We start from the raw sequence: 20,385 nt of genomic DNA on the forward strand, positions 1-20,385 counted from the left end.
TTTTGTCCAGCAGTTCACCTTTTGGAGACCTCTGCCCTTGCAGACCAGCTGGGGCCTGACTCATACATTAGCCTACTCCTTCCCACTCCCTCCGCCTCCCCCCTCTCCCTCCCACCCCTGCTTTGTTCAGGCCACCTGACTTGCCTGAGTCAATCTCCCCTCCATGCTATCCTGTGCCTCCTTAATGGCTCTCCTCACCGTCCCAGCCAAGTCTCCCCTTGTGAACTCCTATTTGGCAAAGAATAAAACATTCCTACTTTTGTTCTGAAGTGTGTCAACACTTTCTTGATCATTTCACTCTAGGGAAATTTTTGTCTTCTCATGCCAACTAGAACTTATTGTCCTTGCAGGTAAGGGCATTCTCACAATTCTTTTGCACACTGACTTACACATCCTACAGCAATAAAGACTCCTGGGCTTGCCAGACTAGACTGTCTAAGCCTGAGGACTGAGAGAAGAAAATTTTAAATGTGGAGAAGGAATAAGGAAGTAGGAAAGAAATAATATAAAGGAAAACCTGGTAAAATATGTGAAAATTCCGCTCTCCAGGGTTCCTCATCACCACCCTAGATTTTTCCAGAAGGAAGTTGGAGATCTTTCCACCATCTGGTTCCCCACCGGGACTGAACTGGATTTCAAAGTATTTTCCCTGCAAGAAAATTAGGGATTTCCTTCAATGGTTGGTGAACAAAAACATGATGTTCCAAACAGTCTTTGGATATAGCATATAATTCAAGGAAATTCATTAATGAAAGATATGTTCTGAATTATTCCCAGTTCTGGTCTAGACTTCCTCACCATTTCCTATCAGACAATAACCCATGCCTTTGTCCAATCACACAATTCTGTATTGAGAGAATCTATCATTCTAACCTGACTAAATAAGGATACGCTCACTATATTCCTTCCCATTTTCCCCCAGTAGGTGCTTGCCTGCTAAACCGGAAGCTGTAAAGAATAGGACAGAAAATCACATGGTCCCCTTGATCTAACAAGAGTGAACGCTATCTGCCTCTTTCAGAGGAAGCAAATTTTCCCTCGGGCAGACTTACTTTAATGGCTTTGAGCAAAAGCAATCCCTTTTTACCTCTGGAGCATCTAATATGCTTATGTAAAATAAAAACACTTGGTTATAAGTGCTTTCCAGCTAGTTATGGGTGTGGGGATTTTTGCTACTGTTGTTAATACTTCCTTTTAAATTACTGCTAATAGGGAACAAAAGAGAATAAAACCCTGGAGGGTAGCTGAAAAAGGTGTCCAGATTGTTAAGTAAATGATTTTTTTTTTTTCCCCACTACAATCTAGTTTCTCTCCAGTCCTCAGGAAGGTCCAGGAGGGCAAATATAAACGAAGAAAAAGATGAAAATGTGGGTTTTAGGGAGTGGTGTGGCCTAGGGTCAGACTGGAGAGAATGCCCAGCCTAACTGCATTCACATTTAATATTTTTAAAATGTGTATGCTGATGAAATCCCCCCATGTCAGGGCTGAAGCCTGCCAAGCAGCAAGTCTCCAACTAGAACCATAAACTCACTAGGGAGAAGAAAAGCCTGCTGCGTGTTTTTCCTGCTGCCGACAGCACCTAGTACCTCCTGTGTTCCTGCTAAGGTATTCGCCAATTCCAGGTATCAAAAAGGCTACAAAGGAAAGCCACCATCTAACTGTCTATTTGTTTTAATCTGCTGACTCCTTCCTCTCCCAAAAATAAACCCAAAAATAAACATCCAGAAGCACCACAAACCGCAGCTATCCCGAATTACGGTGGTTCACAAGAAAAGTCTGCTGAACAAGACCCCTCTGGCTTCCTACCGTGGCCGTCCTTCGCCATCTTTCCCTTCGGCCATGTTCTGAAGGGAATAATTCAGTGTCCATCTGTGTACAACCCTACCACCCCACCGCCATTCCCCATCAACCTGGGGATGGAAATGAAACAAAACAGGACATCAAATCCAGGAAGGGCAGATGTGGTAAACGGCAAACTCTCAGGTTCTTCTGGAAATGGTTCACAACCTTGGCTACATGTTAGAAAGACCTGCCGAGCCTTTAAGAAATGCTGCCCTAGGGGGACTTCCCTGGTGGCGCGGTGGATAAGACTCCGCACTCCCAATGCAGGGGGCCCGGGTCTGATCCTTGGTCAGGGAACTAGATCCCACATGCATACCACAACTAAGAGTTCACATGCTGCAACTAAGGAGACCACGTACTGCAACTAAGGAGCCAGTAAGCCGCGACCAAGGAGCCTGCCTGCCGCAACTAAGACCCAGTGCAACCAAATAAATATTAAAATTAAATTAAATTTAAAAAAGGAAAGAAAGAAAAAGAAATGCTTCCTGATGCCACCCCAGACAAGTAAGTCAGTCGCTAGGGATTGGCACCCAGACAGGAGTAGCTGTAAAAAGCCTGGGTGTTTTTTATATGTGGCCAAGTTTGAGAATCGCTGTTCGAATGTAACAGAAATGCTTACACACAACTCAAAATTGTAATATAAAAGGCAAAATCCCTAATGAGAGAGCAAAAAGTTTAGTTTTGTTGTAAAGCAGCCTGGGGGAAAGAGGAAACTGTATAAAGAAAGGATATGATATTTCCATTGGTAAATGAAAAGAAACCTCAACTCTTGGTAATGTTTTACTTCTTAAGTTAGGTACTGGGTACCCCAATGTTGATTGTATTATTTTAAAATAGTATTTGAAATATTTCATAATGTAGTTCTTAAAACTTGAAAAGATTTATAAGTGGAAATAGATGAATTTTTATGATTCACACTACATATCCATTTTAAGTGAAATTACCCATAATCCCACCCTGATGCCACTTCTACCTCCTCCTACTAATCACTGTAATAGGATATTCAAACTTGGATTTGCAGACACCTTAATTATGCTTTATATAAATGTGCATTTTAAAATTAATAGAACCATATTATAGATATTGTTTTGTAAACTTTTTTAAAAAATTTAACATTATGGATATCTTTTAAAATAAATCATTATTAACAGGGAACGTGGACATTATACCCTAAAAGTATTGTTGGGTCAAAGACAATGAGTCTTTTAAACTTTGATAAGAACTGCCAAATCGCTCTCCTGGGAGATGTCAGTCTTCAACCAATAGCGTCTTTTCTCCTTAATGTTTCATGATGAGAGACAGAAAATGATATATGGTTTTAATTTACATTTCTCTCATTATTAACGAGAACATCTTTTGATGCCCCACCAGACTCCACTACGTGTGTGCACGTGTGCACGTGTGTGTGTGTCTGTGTGTGTGTGTGTGTGTGTGTGTGTGTGTGAGAACTGCCTTTCTGTACAGTTTTCCCATCTTTCCATCAGGGTTGTACGAAATTCTGTAATCAGAAAAATAATAAATGCTGGGTATTTTTGTTTTGCTTTACAAAAACTGACTGCTGTAGCCTCCTTGTCCAAGGATAAAAAATAATTTATATTGGAAATATCAAGGAAAATACTGATATGGTTATCTTCCTGCTCTCTAAGGAAGGCAAAAGAAGGGGGATGGGTAGCTAGAGAGTTAAATTTGGTCAAGTCCATCTTTACAAGGCAGATTGAGATGGACAACTGGCATTGAGCAGAAAAATGAGAGATGAACAAATGAGTAGTCTGAATAATATTAAACAGCGAGGAAAGTGAGGATAATTCTGACAGATAAAACTCACCAGGGAGCTTAACAATTACTGCATGAGAACTGAGCAAGAATTCTCTTGGAAATGGAAGCTTCTTTCCAAAACAGAAGGGTGAAAAAGAAATCGTTTTTCTCCAAAATTCTCACTTATTTATTTTAAAATGGTCCAGAATCCACCTCACAGATGGCTCCCTAAATGCTTTACTGCCAGACATAATCTATGGTTGAGATAAGATACAAAATCTACATAAATCAAAGCTACTGAGCAAACATTCATTTCTTTGTAAATGTGGCTTTTTGTCAAGGGGCATATATTCATATTCGTCCTTGCCAGCCTTCCAATTTACCCCCTCGGGAACCACTCAGAAAAACGTCTCAATCGGCATTCAGGCATTCAGGCATTCGCCTGATATTTTCATTCCCTTGGGTAAGCGGGCCAGTTAGGAGGAATCTGTAGGCTAAGTCCAGCCACTTTTAGATGTCATTATGTCACATGAACATGCAAAAAACGCACACACAAAGCCAAGAGGGGTGGGGTAAGCAGTCAGCTCCCTCTGGCTGACAGAGAGGAGGAAGTTTCTTTCCAGGGTGCCGGATCAAAGTGCTTCCTTCAGGGTCCACAGACCAAGTTCTATGAAGCAAAGCAAGGCAACAAGACCTGGGATCTAGTCTCCTCGGTTCTTTGTCAGGGAAAGAAGGCCTTTTCTCCAGGGCCCAAAGCAAACTCCTCCAAGACCAAAGTTGACACTTCCATTTTCCTTAGGAAGGCAACTCAAGTTGAGAACTGGTTTCAAAAATTATCTTATTTACATCCCCAAGGCTCAAAAATAACTTGAGTCAAAGGGAAAATTGAAGCCTGGCAGCTCGCCGCTAGAGAAAATGAGGAAAAGATTGAAAAGGCGGCCTCCTGATGATGTGTGAAAACCCCCTATTTCCTCGGGGACACAGGACTTAAATCAGGAATGTCAACATCATCAATCAGGTGACATTCTCTATCATAGGAAAGAAACTCACAAATCGGCTGGAGTTGTTGTTCCGGACCGTCTTGGCGTTCCCGAAGGCCTCCAGCAGCGGGTTGGACTGTAGGATGATGTCCTTGACGTGCTGTCACAGCAAAAAGACCAAAGGTTAGGAAGACGCAAACACCTACTCCACGATGTAAAGCCAGACTTTCCCAAGGACATGGTTTCTGGATGCGGTGAAGGTGAGAGGCCTCAAATCCAAGTCCCTGGGATTTCTGGAGGATTTACTCTTTCCTCTTGACAGACCTAACCCTGTTTGTGTGGTCATGCCTTCCAGCTCCCTTGACTTGATGCAGGATTCTCTGGAGCCAGGGTGCCACCGTAAATCAGGATCTACAAACGTTCCCGGACTGGGTTTCCAAATCGGATGCTGCACCTTCATCCCGTGCTCCCTGTGTACGGGGCATCATGGCAGGACGGGGCATCTCCTTGGGTTCTGACTGGAGGCTTTACTGTCACTACTCCTGTTCTACTCAACTTCTCTCCCCACCTACTGCATCCCGCACTCCCTCTCTTCACTGCAAGTGAGAGGCACCTTGAGGGAAATTAAACAGTTTCTCCTCCCCAAACAAAGCTGCGGACACAGTCTTGTGCTTCCCGAACTTTCATGGAATCACCTGGGAATTCCTTTCCAGGAATCACCTGGGAATCTCATTACAATGCAGATGCTGATTCAGTAGGTCTGAGGTGGGGCCTGAGAGTCTGCATTTCTAACCAGCTCCCCGATGCTGGGGGTTTTTGCCAGTTCTTTCCCACTTGAGCAACAAGGGTCGACATTGGATTGTGTGGAACAATTCCTGACCTACTGGAGGGGAAGAATTTGGTTTTCATACACACCCCAATTTGATGTCAGACTGAAAAGTACAAAACACCCCATGGGCAAAGACAGCTCAACAGATAGGAGTTGATGTTGGAGAGGATTTTGAACAAGTGAGTCATTCCTTGTACTTCTAATTATTCACATGCTATGGTTAAACATGTTCCAGAAATAACAAGTCTCTGGCTTGTGCTCTTTAGCTACTGACTAATTTCAAGCCAAGAGCTCTGTATCCTTGTCCTCATAGGAAAACAGGAAGAGAAAAATCAACATTAAACGTCTGCAGTCTGGCCACTAGGTCGTCGCCTGCAGCAGACAGGGCTAGATGAAGGCACTAACTACTAACTATGTAACAGCCAAAGTGCTCCTCTGGCACCGCCTGAACATTCAGAAGAGGACTGAGAACTGGAATTCCATCAACCAGGCACACGTCGTTAGCAATGGAAGGAAGAGTAAATCATGGATGGTCCCACCATGAAGTCGGTTTCAAAGCTTAGAAAGATACTTCTAAGCATCCTTCTCCTTTAAAAACTCATGGATTTATATAAAATTTGCTTTTCTTTGTAAAATTAATTTTGACTTTGTGGGTCTTCATTAATCTTTTATACTTGTTGTCTGCTGGCCAGGCATGCCTACACCATTTATCAACACTCAACTTCTTGTAGGGACAGAACAAAAGAAAGACCCTTCCTTGTCTCTTTCCTTCTTTAATTATTGACTTTGTAACTGGGAATCTTTATGCATGTATCCATCCATCCCTCCATCAACTATCAAGATGTCCAACACAATTTTGTGGCATGTGGTAAGCATATAGGGGGAAAAGAGAAAGAGTGAACTAAAGGAGCAGCCCATACACAAAAGAGCATCCTGGATTCCTGGCTCCATGTCCATCTTCTACGGATAGGGTATGATCACACAAATGGAGAAAAGCAAGTGGACTGTACCACATCAACCTAAGTCCTAGAGCTGCACCCACTGTCCAACATGGAAGCTGCTGAGCCCATGCAACATGGCCAGTCCCAACTGAGATGTGCTGTAAGTGTAGAACACACACCAGTGTCCTAAATCCAAAGATTTAGGACACAAAGGGATGTAAAATAGCTCATTAATTGATGAGTAATTATATGCTGAAATAATATGGGGATATATTGGGTTAAATAAAATATATTTAAAAAGTTAATTTCATATGCTTTTTACTTTTTTTTTTACTGTAACTATTCAATTTTAAATTACGCATGTGACATGCACCGTCTTTCTACTGGATGGTGCTGCCCTAGATCTTCCTTTCATTTGGTAGAGGAGGCCACTCTTAAGACCCTTTTACTCTGTGTAAGGAATACTGGCCTCCGCCTTAAGCTTTCTGATCCCCCAGGACAGGATGCAGCACTATTGATTTAGTAGACAGAGCCATAATAAACAGAATTTCGATGTGTCTTTTTAAAGTCTACAGCTGACTATGGCAATAACATCACATTAAATGATTCTAACTAAAAAATTAATCTTTAGGGTGAAATCTATCTTGGATCATGATTTCTAATAATAATAATAAAAAAAAGTTCCCAGCAGTCTGTGCCAGGGATGAGCAGTGTGAGTTTGGGCAGCCCCCTGTGGACCTTAGCCCCCACGGCCATCCTCCACTGCTCTCTGGGGTGGGGGGGGGCGGGGGGGCTTCACCAGTCCTGCTGATGCTGATTCCACTACCACAACGAGTAAAACTCAAGACAGAAAAGGCTGCATCTACTGCTTTCTTCAGACTGTCCTCTTGAACCTGCCCCTTCTCTGCCCATACTATAATCCCCCCCCCCTTTTCTTTCTCCCTCTCCTGTGTCCTCGTTCTCTGGGTTTCCCCCCTTTCCTAATGTTTCCTGCTAATGCTCTAATCCTTCCTCCTTCCTTTCCTTTCTCTATTTTAAAATCTTTGTAAATTTTTGGAATTGGAGATTTATTCACATCGTTCAAACAATGAAAGGTTCGCAGCCACTCTCACTTTCAAAGACAGACCTCATTCTGCCTATGGAATGTGTTCTCTCTCTAAATAAATCCATCTCTTACCTACCAAAAAAATAAAGTAACATAAAAAATAAAAGGTTTGCAAGGTTCTACATGGAGAGATGCCCCTCCCCCAGTCTCCCAGTTTCCTCCCTGGAGAAATCACTATTATCAATTTCTTATGTATCCCTCTAGAGCTATGCTATACATATGCAAACAAATGTAAATATTATAAATATATGTTCTCCTTTTTCTCAAATGGTAGCACATTATACGCAATGTTCTGAACTTTGCTTTTTGCAATTCATGATATAGCTCGAAGATCAGTCCCCATCAGTACCTGAAGCTTCATTTTTTTTAATGGCTGTCTAATATTCTAGTCTATTATGAACCATAAATTATTTCCCCATAAATTATATCACCAACTGATGAGCATTTGTCTCCAGCCTCCTCCATCATCAAAAAAATGTCACATCAAAGATCTTTACACATGTATCATTTTGTATACATTTCAGGACACCTAAAGGTTAAATTCTCCCAAGCAGAATTGATGAGTCAAAGGGTGGATGCTTATAGATTTGAAAAATATTGCCGAAATGCCCTCCACAGAAGTGTACTAGTTCATGTTCCTACCAATAATGTGTTAGAGAGACTATGCCCCTATGTTTTTACCAGCAGTGTTTAAAATACTACAAAATTTTTGCCATTTTGACAGTTAAGAAATAGTTTTTCAATGTAGTTTTAATTTGCATTTCTCTTATTATCATGGGGGTGAGCATATTTTCATGTTTTAAGAGTCATTTATATTTCCTTTTCTATGAGATGGCTTTCATGCCCTTTGTTTATTTTACTTTTGGATTTGTGACCTTTTCATCGATTGTATATAATACTCATTACATATTAGGCATCTCCAGCCCATAACATGCTGTTTCTCGGCATATTTCAAGTTTCTTGGCTGTAAAACCAATGTCTTCTCTGTGGAAGAAAAATTCTTTTTTAAACAGCAAATGGAGCCTCTTACTTTCACACAGCGCAACGTCTCAAAATGGGCCAAGCACCAGCTCACCTGGACTTTGGGGCCTCCTCCAGACACCCTGGAGATGTAGCTCATGATGTATTTGGCAGCCACTGTCTTTCCAGCACCACTTTCACCACTAAGGAAAGAAAGACAAAAATACCCACCTATGAAGTGGCTCACGAGCGGCTCCCTTTCCTCTGAAAAGACCCCCTCAAAACAAAACCAAAAACAAAAGGAAACAGGCAGAAAGGAATTCAGTAAAAAAATGCACAATACTGGTTGAGAAAGTTAAATCACAGCAGGATCAGGTTACCTCCATGACTTGTATGGTCACTATTAACATGGTGTGTGGGCCAGGGCTCTGATAACCATCACTGTGTACGGGATAGACAATTCAGCATTCTAAATGCCCAATAATAGGAGGAAGCATGAACAGGAACATTACGGAACATCAGAAGGGCAGACTAGACAGATTACAACTGACAGGAAGATTGTAAACATTGCGGGAGAAAAGCACACAAAGTAGTGTTATGTGAAATAGATCAGATTCAAATTATATGTAAAACAGGGTTAAAAAACTGTAAGGAAAAAAAAGCACATAAGAAAAATATTAGCAGAGGTTTTGGTAAAGGAAAAGATACCGTGGGAGACTTCTTTCAGTTCATTATTTTCCAAACTTTTAGTAATCACATATCTCTTCTGTAATTAAAAAAAAGAAAAAGAAAAAGTAGGCACTCTCAGGTTTCAAACCATGTGCCTTGAACTGATGCAAGCAACTTTATTTTAGAAGTTCTAAAATTAAATGATGAGGTAATATTAATCACATCCTGCATAACAAAGACTACTTCCGTTTGGTGGCCTTACTGCATGGGGAAAGCCTTTTGTTAATACCGTGGAGTCAGATCTTCAAAATCCCCGTTTCTTCCCCCAAAATCCCCTTGAAGTGATGACGACCTCAATTCAAAACATGCTTAAGGGCTTCCCTGGTGGCGCAGTGGTTAAGAATCTGCCTGCCAATGCAGGGGACACCGGTTTGAGCCCTGGTCTGGGAAGATCCCACATGCTGCGGAGCAGCTATAGCCCGTGAGCCACAACTACTGACCCTGCGCATCTGGAGCCTGTGCTCCGCAGCGGGCGAGGTCGCCGACAGTGAGAGGCCCGCGCACCGCGGTGAAGAGTGACCCCCCTCGCCGCAACTGGAGAAAGCCCTCGCACAGAAACAAAGACCCAACAAAGCCAAAGATAAATAAATAAATTTATAAAAAAAAAAAAAAAAAAAAACATGCTTAAGTCCGTCAGATTTCTCATCTCTCTATTGGCAGCCTTTGTATTTCCATGATAGAATTAGATGAAAGGAATCCATTATCATGTAAAATAATGGTGAAATTTAACATGAAAAGTTCAGCCTGCTGTGAGTGCCTAAGACACTATTTTTGTTTGCTATCGGTGATCAAGAATTTTGGGGTACAGAGCAAATATTCTGTGAACACCCAACCTAATGAACTGTTACCAATTGCTTAGGTATTCAAGGAAACAGCAAACACTTGCTTAGGGTCCAACCAAGCCAGGTGGCCCCCATCCCCAAAAGGAAACTGAAATAAATTTGGAAATAATTTGCTATTTCAAAACAAAACAAAACGAGGATTAGAGTCACCACCATAGCAAAAGTCAGAACTCTGTTGAATTTCTTTGAACTAATATGTTATATGTTTAATTAGAGAGATTGTAGGGAAGAATGAAGGAACCATCCTCTGTGAGGACTTCTAAAGGTCTGACTCCATCTGTGCAACTCATTCAGCATCCTAGTACTCAGCTCCTGACTTCCAGGTCACAGGAATACAGAAACCAAACTGGTATTTCATAAGATATGGCGGAAAGTAGAAAGCCAATGAGCCTGGGATGGTGTGTCACACTGATTACAGAGCCATGCTTACTCACAGGCACAAGTAGGTATAATAAATATTTCAGCTCCATGAGGAAGTTATCTGTTCAAATGGTCCATGTAATCAGAAGATTTATACCCTAGATCCAAGGTCAAAACATGCACTCTCACTCATTTGAAGCATAGGTTTGTAAACAATGAAACTCCATTTTATAATGTTGTAAATAACGTGAACATTCAAGAATACTGGAAAGTCCAAGAGTACAATGGTACAACCAGCCTATATAATATTACACAGACATTTAAAATAATTAGAAAACTATGTGGCAACATAAAAACAATGCAATTAAGGCTAAGTGGCAACATAAGCAGAAGACACTGTATCTATAACATGATTACAACTATGTAAAAATAATGTATGGACAAGAACAGAAATGGAACAAGGAAAAAGAAACAGTTCTGACTTGTTGGATGATTCTTGTTTCTTTTGATGTGATTTCTCTTAAGGTTTAAAGTTGTGAGAGAAACAATTACCCATATATTTCATATTTTAAAAAAATATGGGACTTCCCTGGTGGTCCACTGGTTAAGACTCCGTGCTTCCATGGCAGGGGGCACGGGTTCGATCCCTGGTTGGGGAAGTTCGACATGCTGTGCAGTGTGGCCAAGAAAAAAAAAAAAAAAAAGAGGAACAGAAAATAACAAAAAAACAAAAAAACCCAGCATTTCCAGAAAAAGTGGGATCGCACATCACAATGATAATCAACAGGATTAATTTCTTTAGATTATTACTATGTCATGAGTAAACAACTTTCGTATTTAGAATTCCTTAGAGAAAGCTGTGAGTGTGTAAAAGAGAAAAGGAAAAAAACCAATAAATCCTATTAGAATTACTAACTGAAAGTATAGTAATGTCCCCACTGTGTCTTTGGTGAGTAGTGTGATTAGACATAAAATATTTTGTGTCTTTTGTTGAAAGAAAAAAAAGGAAGAATAATGGAAAGTAACTCATTTCATATATTAAAATAAGTATGCCAGGTACATTAATAGGACATCTACATTCTCAGTAACACTGATATTTTTCAGAAGATTTAAAATAATTAGTTATGGCTGAACTCTGATCGGAATTTTCATTTCTTGGATTCAATTTACAGATGCTTAAAAAAAGAAATTTTATTGATCAGAGGCCGGTAATTTGCTCAGAACATGGTACAAGAATGGAGTGCTCCATAATTACTTGAAGCTTACCGTATATGTAACCATAATTACATTGGCCCTTTCAGGGAAAAAATTGTTTCTTCCCCTGGTCTAAAACCCATGTTAGAAGACTGTGAAGGTATCAGACAGATTATATAGCACACCTGAAATTATTTGCTTTGCATCTCACAGCAATTAGAGCAATTTGCTTTGTTTATGGTTATAAGGCCTTTCTTAATTGCCTTCACTTGACTTCTAAAGTGGACCAAAAAATACTCTAGAAATGTATGTGCCTTAAAATTAGAAAAATGCCCCAGTGGTCCCGAAGTCCAGCAGCCTATCAGAATCCTCAAAGTACTTAAAAAATGCCCATGTCTGGGCCTGTCTTCAGACCTGCTGAATCCTCGTCTCCCAGGACAGGGCCTAGAAATAAGGATTTCTAACAAACTCCCTAGTTCTCACATAGCTGGCTGGGGACCAGCTAAACAAATGTAAAATGCAGTCAAGACAGATTTCATAGGAAACATCAATTCAAATAGGAAATAATGTAATGTTTCTGACTGCATTCACTATACAAATGGAAACATATGCTATAATTTCAAAGAAATGGAAAGAATGTTCAGGGCGGGGCGGGGGAGCTACTTACAATGATACATTAATAATTGGATTCAAAGACTATAATTGTTTTTCTTAGTCTGAAGGTTATTCCTCACTTAAAAATCAATAGTGTTTTCAATTCAGTTCAACGGATTCTAGCAAATGTAAAAATAGCTTAGTCGTATTTGGGGGTGGGTATCCCAGGGAATAGGTAGAGTCGACCGTTCCTCCTATCTCCCCCTTGCTAGTCTCAAAATATCTCTGCTGGTTCTTACCACACTAGCTGTTGTTCCCTTATACTGTTCAAGTTAATGTAATTGAAATGCTGCTCTGCCTACTTTACATTTATTTGCACTTTAGAAAGGATAAAAATTAAAAACAAAAATTGTATGTGCATTTGCTTACCCAGCATGCACTGTCTAAGTGCCTCCTCGTGCCAAGGGCAAGGCTGGGATGAAATGTGTCTCCTGCCCTGCAGGGCAAGTGCACCAACACTGTGGTAACACCTTGGAGATACGGGTACAGTTTTAGGGATTCCTGAGTTTGTATTAGGAAAAGATTCCTAAAGAAATGCACAAGCTAAGTCAAGTCACACTACTTACATTTCAACGAGACAGATAAAGTTAGCCAGGTAGGGGAGTGAGGGTGTGTGTGTGTGTGTGTATGTGTGTGTGCGTGTGTATGTGTACACACGCAGGCAAGCATCAGAGGGCGGCATTCCTGCCCAGAATGAATGATGGATAAGACAATGAAGTTATGAAAATTCCCACTGGGTCCTACTCTCTTAGACCTGAGACCTGACTTTTTTCTTTTTTTATATAGGGACATATTAGTATTAAACTTGACTCTTATTTCAGAAGGTATAACCCAAGGGTAAAAAACACAGAGATAGTGTAAAAACTTTTTTCTAATTCTACAGTTATAAAAGATAAACATATTGGTGACTGAAAAGAGCCCTGATGAGAAATAACATCAATTCCAAAGGAGATTTGAAAGCAAACTAAAATTTTGCAGATGTATTCACTGTAGCATGTGCCCGCTGGGTGGGTAAGGCATGTCAAGGACTGCTCTAAGGGCTTCAATCATTTGATCTGGATAATAGCCCTGTGAGGTAGGGACTATTCTTATTCCCATTATCTGATGAAAAAGGCTAAGCAACTTGCTCAGGGACACAGAGCTAGTGAGTGGCATCATTAGGAAAGGACTTGAGATAGTTTAAATCAGGAGCCTGAGCTATACTGCTTCAGATGAAGGTCTATATTTAGATAGTCAATTAAAATCAACAAAGTGTCCTAAAGAACTCCATGAATAGCACAGTTCATAGTATAATCAAACTTTTAGTTACTGAGTTTTTACTGATACACACCCCTTGAAGCAAGGCTTCTGCCAAAACACTTATTATCTCACACACAGTCGGAGCTAACAAATAATAATAGCCTGCATCACTGTGCTCACAAGACAAGATGCGATCGGGAAGGAGAAACACATCAAAGAACATTCTGGACAGACTTCTCCAAAGACTCAATTCACACACACCCTTCCTGGCAGCCCTACTGGATCTGGGAAAGAAATAAGTCTGAAGTGAAGCGTCTCTGTTGCCCATCTGAAGGGTTCCAGGGCTGGAGAGAAAGGGGTGATCTGTCAGAGCTTGTAATGACACTGAAAAGTAGAGCCTCAAGTACATGCAACAGCTGAAAGTATAAAATACAAAATCAAACAGACATGCCAACACGACTGAGTAAATGATAAAAATTCATTAACATAATGAGGAAAGTGAGAATAAGACAAAGAACTGTTATTTCTTCCAAATCAATTAGTATTGTCAGGCAGACAAAATTATCACCTATGGTCTGCCAAGAAAGTGGCCCCAGGGCAATGCTCACGTTGGCCCCGCCTGATGCAATAGGAAAAACCCAATGTTTAGTCTGAACACCAAGTTTCAGCCCCAGCTCAGCTACTTATTAGCTCTGCAATTCCTTTTACTGTTACTACCAGGTATTTTACAGCACTCCTTAACAGTTAAAAAAATTTTTTTATATGTATTTCCTTATTCAATAGCTTTCCTTTAAGGTATCAATCCCCATTTTGCAGATGAAGTGACTGAGGCTTGCAGAAGTCACACACTTTCGACAGAACAGAATAACAAGTCTACCCCGTGACTCAACCCCAGAGATCTTTCCACTGTACCACATGACCATGGGCAGTAACAGGTTACTAACCAGACAACCTGACACCTGCTGGCTCAAAGCAGCAGAGAAAAGTGGAGAGAGTGTAATAGGGGAGCCAGGCAGCCCTGGCTTGATGCATGGCTTTGCCACATTTCAAATGTGAGACGTTTAACATGTTTCATTACCTCTCTGAGACTCAGTTCTCTGATCTGCAAAAAGGGGGGTTGTAATACCTAGTTTACTAGGTTGTAAATGATATAAGTAAAAGATGCTGAGATACAAAGCAAATACTTAAAAAGGGGTTATTATTATGATTATGGATAATATATTAATTAGCTACTGAGTCAGGCTTCCTGAATAACACTCTTTGACGAAGGCTGGTCAGGGAACTTGGGGTAGAAGGGCACATCTGAGCCCCCAGCTCTTCAAACCCACAGCCAGAGGGCAGGCCTCATGCAGACCCCGCAGTCAGGGGTGTGAGCTAACTGGGCCTCCCAAAGCCAGGCCAGAGGGACAGGGAGCCTCAAAGGATGCCGGTGCTGGGATAAACAAGAAATTGGGTGGACCGAAAGAAATAGAAAAGAGTTCCAATGCTAATAATAAAAGGCTCCTGAAATACATCAAAGACAGGAAGTCAGCTTGAGAATCCATGAGACACTTGACAGTGCTGAGGCAGAGAGCAGAGATAAGACACAAGCCAAATATTAGAAGTGATCTGACTTTTTAAATTATTTAAATCTTTAATCTTTACTCCTGCCAATCTTAGGGATTCCAAATCCAAAATGTCTCTTGAAGAAGATAGTTCAGAAATCTTAGATCCAATAGTGACAACTGTCTCCTTTTCCTCTATGAAAATTCTCATATTCAATCAGTCACCAAATCTTTTGATGTGCCTTCAAAAGATCTCTCACGTCTTTATTTATTTCTTAAAAAATATTTATTTGGCATGTATCCAGGATACAACCTACCAAGACTTTGCAAATGTTGTATACATTAAGAACAGAACACCCTACTTTTCAGAAAAACAACTGCTTAAGAATATTTCAAGCAAAAAAAATTAGAAACTGGATCAAATGTGATGCTCTCAAATCAACATCACGATTTTTTAAATGCGCTAGGACAGCAAGAACTGATGCAGGCCAAAAGTGGAATTCACTTTTGATGGCAGCAATAAAACTGCCACATAAATGTTCTCTAAGACCCTGTAAGTCTTTACAGAGGTCAGTTGGCAAGGGCTGCAGAAATGCCTCTGGCCACAGTGCCAAGGTCTGGTCTGGTGATACAGAGATGGTAGAGAATATGAGAAAAACTTGCCATTTCTCCTTCCCCTCTTACCACACCATGATTATTTTATTCAGTAAATTTGCATAGATGTCTCTGATAGGTCCAAAGGTACCGCATATGCAATTCTAAAACACAAATCCAAATTCTGGGTTCTGGAGCACAGAAAACTACTGAGTTAAGCAGATTTGGGTTGCTCATTTACTGGGCTCATAGGTGGATACCTGTGTCTTCAGGTGCTCATCATTGTCAATGATACTAATGTAGCTACAGCTGTTGTGTTTTTCTCTCGGCACTGCCTGGAGTCCACATTCACTTCCTATTCCTTTAATTCCTTCAGAGGCTTATGGAAAGTCACACATCAGTTTCCTCTTTGCCTTTCCAACTCAGGTCAGGCCCTCATAACCTCACTACATATCTGTATTTGCTCAAGATCCCATCACTTTTCTACCCATAGACTCGTCTTTGTGAACCAGCCTTCCGTGGTATCGTGCCTCCGCTCAGAGACCTGCAAGACATCACCAAGGCCTGAAGGTTTATCTGCAGATCACCCAGCCTGGGAATGAGGATTTCAGGAGGCTTAGTCTTGGTGCTCAACTAGAATCAATTGGGGGGCTTGAAAAAAGATATTGGATGCCCTGGGCCCACCATAAATCAGTTGAAAGAGAATTTTGAGAAGGGTAGCCTAAATGTCTTTCTAGGCACTGAGCGGACAGGGCAATTCAGAAATGGGAGATATTTATCCCTGGAAAGTTAAATTAGTGAACGTAAGGCACAGTGGATGAAATCAGCATCAACAGGAGCCACTCTCCCTGACCTGTCTGCCAGTGAGCTCTTGGGGAAGACTCGGGAAACATTAAGGCAAATCCTGGCTGTTTATTCCTGATAGAACTTAACCTACGGGATGGTAGGGGCTGACAGGACAAAGGGTAGGTTAATACAAAGGGGTTGGCCTACACAGAGCCAGGACAGGAAAAATCAACAGCAGACACGATGGGTTTTCCCCAAGTGAACAGACTACTGAGGAGCAGACTACTGTCTCCAGATAAAAGTGGGGGCCATGACATGACGACACTAGCCACTGTGATCATCCCTCGGCTCGGAATCCAACCCTCTAATGGTAATCCAGCAACCCTCATGGACTGTGTTCCAGGGAAATAACCAACAGAGCAGTCCAGCACGGGCAGAATTCTCCTTATAAAATCATGAACTGGGGTCTACTTCACACTCACCTGTGAGTCTGGTTGGCCAGTCAGTCAACCTGAGGCTGCTCAACTCCAGCTATTTTGACAAATCAAGTCTGTACATGTTTGCAAAACTCAGGACCAACAACTGATCAACAACAAAGGAGGCAAGAATATACAATGGAGAAAGGACAGCCTCTTCAATAAGTGGTGCTGGGAAAACTGGACAGCTACATGTAAAAGGATGAAACTAGAACACTCCCTAACACCACACACTAAAATAAACTCAAAATGGATTAAAGACCTAAATGTAAGACCAGATACTATAAAACTCCTAGAGGAAAACATAGGCAGAATACCCTCTGACATAAATCGCAGCAACATTTTTTGGATCCGTCTCCTAAAGCAAAGGAAAGAAAAGCAACAATAAACAAATGGGATCTAATTAAGCTTAAGAGCTTTTGCATAGCAAAGGAAACCGCTGACAAAACGAAAAGACAACCTACTGAATGGGAGAAAATATTTGCAAATGAAATGACTAATAAGGGGTTAACATCCAACATATATAAGTAGCTCATAGAATTCAATATCAAAGAAATAAACAACCTGATAAAAAATGGGCAGAAGAACTGAACAAACATTTTTCCAAAGAGGAAATGCAGATGGCCAACAGGCACATGAAAAGATGCTCAACATCACTAATTATCAGGGAAATGCAAATCAAAACCACAATGAGATATCACCTCACACATGTCAGAATGGCCATCATCGAAAAGAACACAACTAACAAATGTTGGCGAGGATGTGGAGAAAAGGGAACCTTCCTACACTGTTGGTGGGAATATAGATTGGTGCAACCACTGTGGAAAAAAGTATGGAGCTTTTTCAAAAAACTAAAAATAGAACTACTCTAATAGAATGACCCAGCAATTCCACTCTTGGGTATATATCAGAAAAAAACAAAAACACCAATTGGAAAAGACACATGTACTCCAATGTTCATTGCAGCATTACTTACAATTGCCAAGACACGGAGGCAACCTAAGTGTCCATCAACAGATGAATGGATAAAGAAGATGCAGTATATATACACAACGCAATATTCTTCAGCCATAAAAAAGAAAGAAATTTTGCCTTTGCAGCAGCATGGATGGACTTGGAGGGCATTATGCTAAGTGATACAAGTCAGGCAGAGAAAGACAAATACTGTATGATATCACTTATATGTGGAATCTAATAAATACAACAAACTAGTGAATGTAACATAAAAGAAAGACTCACAGACAGAACAAACTAGTGGTTATCAGTGGGAGGTGGGGAGGGGCAAGATAGTGGTGGGAGATTAAGGAGTACAAACTAATAAGTATAAAGTAAGCTACAAGGATATATGGTACAACACAGGGAATATAGCCAATATTTTATAGTAACTATAAAGGGAGTATAAACTTTAAAAATTGTGAATCACTATATTATACACCTGTGCATATCACCGTACATCAGCTATACTTCAATTAAAAAAACAAACTCAGGGCCAAGGCTTGGATGGAGGTCTGCACTTGAGAAAGCAGCTTGTCTTCTTCCTTGATTTCTTTCTTTTTAAATTCAATTTGTTACACTGATTTCTATCCAGAAATAATCAGTTGCCAGCCCATCCTGTCACCGTATCCACCTCTTCAGAAAACATAAGATTGAGAGGGAACTGATAACATTGCTTCTATGTGCTGCATTATCCCATCCAAGCGTATGCATTTCCTGGTCATCCCTTTGTAATGTACAGCTGTATCGAATCACTATGTCGTGCATCTAGATCTAACATAGTGCTGTAGGTCAATCATACTTCAACTTAAAAAAATCATAAAAATTTTTTTCTTATCACATTAATATAATTTTCTTTTTAAAAACTTCTTTAAATGTATTTGACCTTCATTTCAGTTTCTTCTATAGCATGATTTAAAATGCATAAAATATGTATTGTCACGGAAATCCCAAATATATTTCTCTCTAAAGCCAAATGCTTTAAACAAAAAATATTTATATACATATATTATTAATAAAATGTTTAACAAATCAGATACAAAAATAAATAATTTATTTTAAAATTAAAAATAGATAAATAAAAAATAAAGCATATGCATTTCATCATGTAGGTATGGTCATATACCAGGGAAATCAGAAGGTGAAAGTCTAAAAGAACACCAGAGAGATTAGATCATCATTAATTTTTAATTTCCTAATTAAAGGATACTAAAAATTCCTAGTCTCTTCAGCTACGGCAGAAGCCCTTTGCACAAGGAGCAGACTTCTCTTCCAGTCCCCAGGAAAACTGGTTTTGTTTGTTTTCTGTTCACAAGTGCATTCAGGTAGGCAGCCCTGGACTCAGCCCTAGCTGAATGAGCACGCAGCTCTCCCATGTCAGTAGCTGCAAACTTGGGCTTCTCTACCCAGAACAGCATTTCCCTGCCTTCCCTTCCCTCAAGCATTATTTGGAAGAGTTCCAAAACCCCCAAACCAGGAGAGACCTCAGAGGTCATCTGGTCAATCAGTTCACTCATAAGTGAAGACATCGAGGCCCAGATGAGTGTTAGGTTTGCTGCCCAGGATCACAGAGCTGGTGACAGTGAACCACAGCACAGCAGAGACAGCAAATCTACTTTCTCAAAGCAGATGAAGCACAGCTCTTGGGTAGTAAAGAAATTTGTCTGGGGTCTTTGGGAACTGGCCAGTCATTTATGATTAAGAGCTTTGGAAAGCCGTGTCTAAGTTCTGACCCATGGAGAAAATGGAGCCTACAGATACTGGCCCAGATCTTCAGGAGGGCTGGAGACTACTGGTCAGTCATGCAGGCAGTATGTGATTGAGCCCAAATAAAATCTCCGGACAGCAAAGGCTTGGGTGAACTTCCTAGTTGGCAATATTGTCAACTCCCACACCACGACTGGAAGGAGGAAACACCATCCATGACCCCACGGGGAGAGAATGCCCAGAAGCATCACACGTGGACCTCTCCCAGACCTTGCCCTTGTGTCTCTACTTTTTTCTGGTTCTGCTTTGTATCCTTTTGCTCTAATAAAACTGTAACCATAGGCACAGTGCTTTCATGAGGTTTGTGAGTCATTCCAGTAAATTACTGAAATTGAGGGGTTGGTGGGAACCCCGGAACTTGCAGCTGGTGTCTTGTGGAGGACTGTGTCTTTCACATGTGAAGTTTGGCTTGACTTGGGGTGGTTAGTGTCACAAGTCAAAGCAGCTCCCTGTTCCACCATCTCCTATATTAAAGCACAGACACTGCAATAGAAAGCCCTGGAGCAGGGCCTTCAAGTCTTTGCCACCTGAACACTGGAAAGAAGGATCCTAGAAGTGGGCATGTGTCCTGCTTCAGGGCAAGTGTACCCTGCAGGACAGATTGAGGGGATCCAAGAGAGGGAAAGAAGTGGGTTACGAAAAACAGAAGTAGCTCCAAACTGGAGAAGCTCATGCAACAAGACCATTCCCTTCCTTCTCATCTCACTAGGGGCCTGGGAGGAAGGAAAAAGGGCAAGGGAATATGTTAGAAAACTCATCCTATCCTCTCTCATTTAATTCAAGTCAAGAAAACAC

At 40.8% G+C, this 20,385-nt stretch overlaps 1 protein-coding gene across 1 annotated transcript in view; it reads right to left on the reverse strand.

The window, feature by feature from the left end:
• Positions 1 to 20,385, reverse strand: part of MYO1E (myosin IE) — a 201,966-nt gene that overhangs the window by 73,871 nt on the left and 107,710 nt on the right. Inside the window, exons 5-7 of the mRNA XM_082445188.1 lie at positions 8,528 to 8,615; positions 4,648 to 4,737; positions 518 to 649 (exon numbers count right to left, since the gene is read on the reverse strand). Coding sequence (XP_082301314.1) covers positions 518 to 649; positions 4,648 to 4,737; positions 8,528 to 8,615 — 310 coding nt within the window. The remainder of the gene's footprint in view (positions 1 to 517; positions 650 to 4,647; positions 4,738 to 8,527; positions 8,616 to 20,385) is intronic.

This window comes from Balaenoptera physalus (genome assembly GCF_965194825.1).
Source record: "Balaenoptera physalus genome assembly, chromosome: 2".
In the NCBI taxonomy this organism is placed as follows: domain Eukaryota; kingdom Metazoa; phylum Chordata; class Mammalia; order Artiodactyla; family Balaenopteridae; genus Balaenoptera; species Balaenoptera physalus.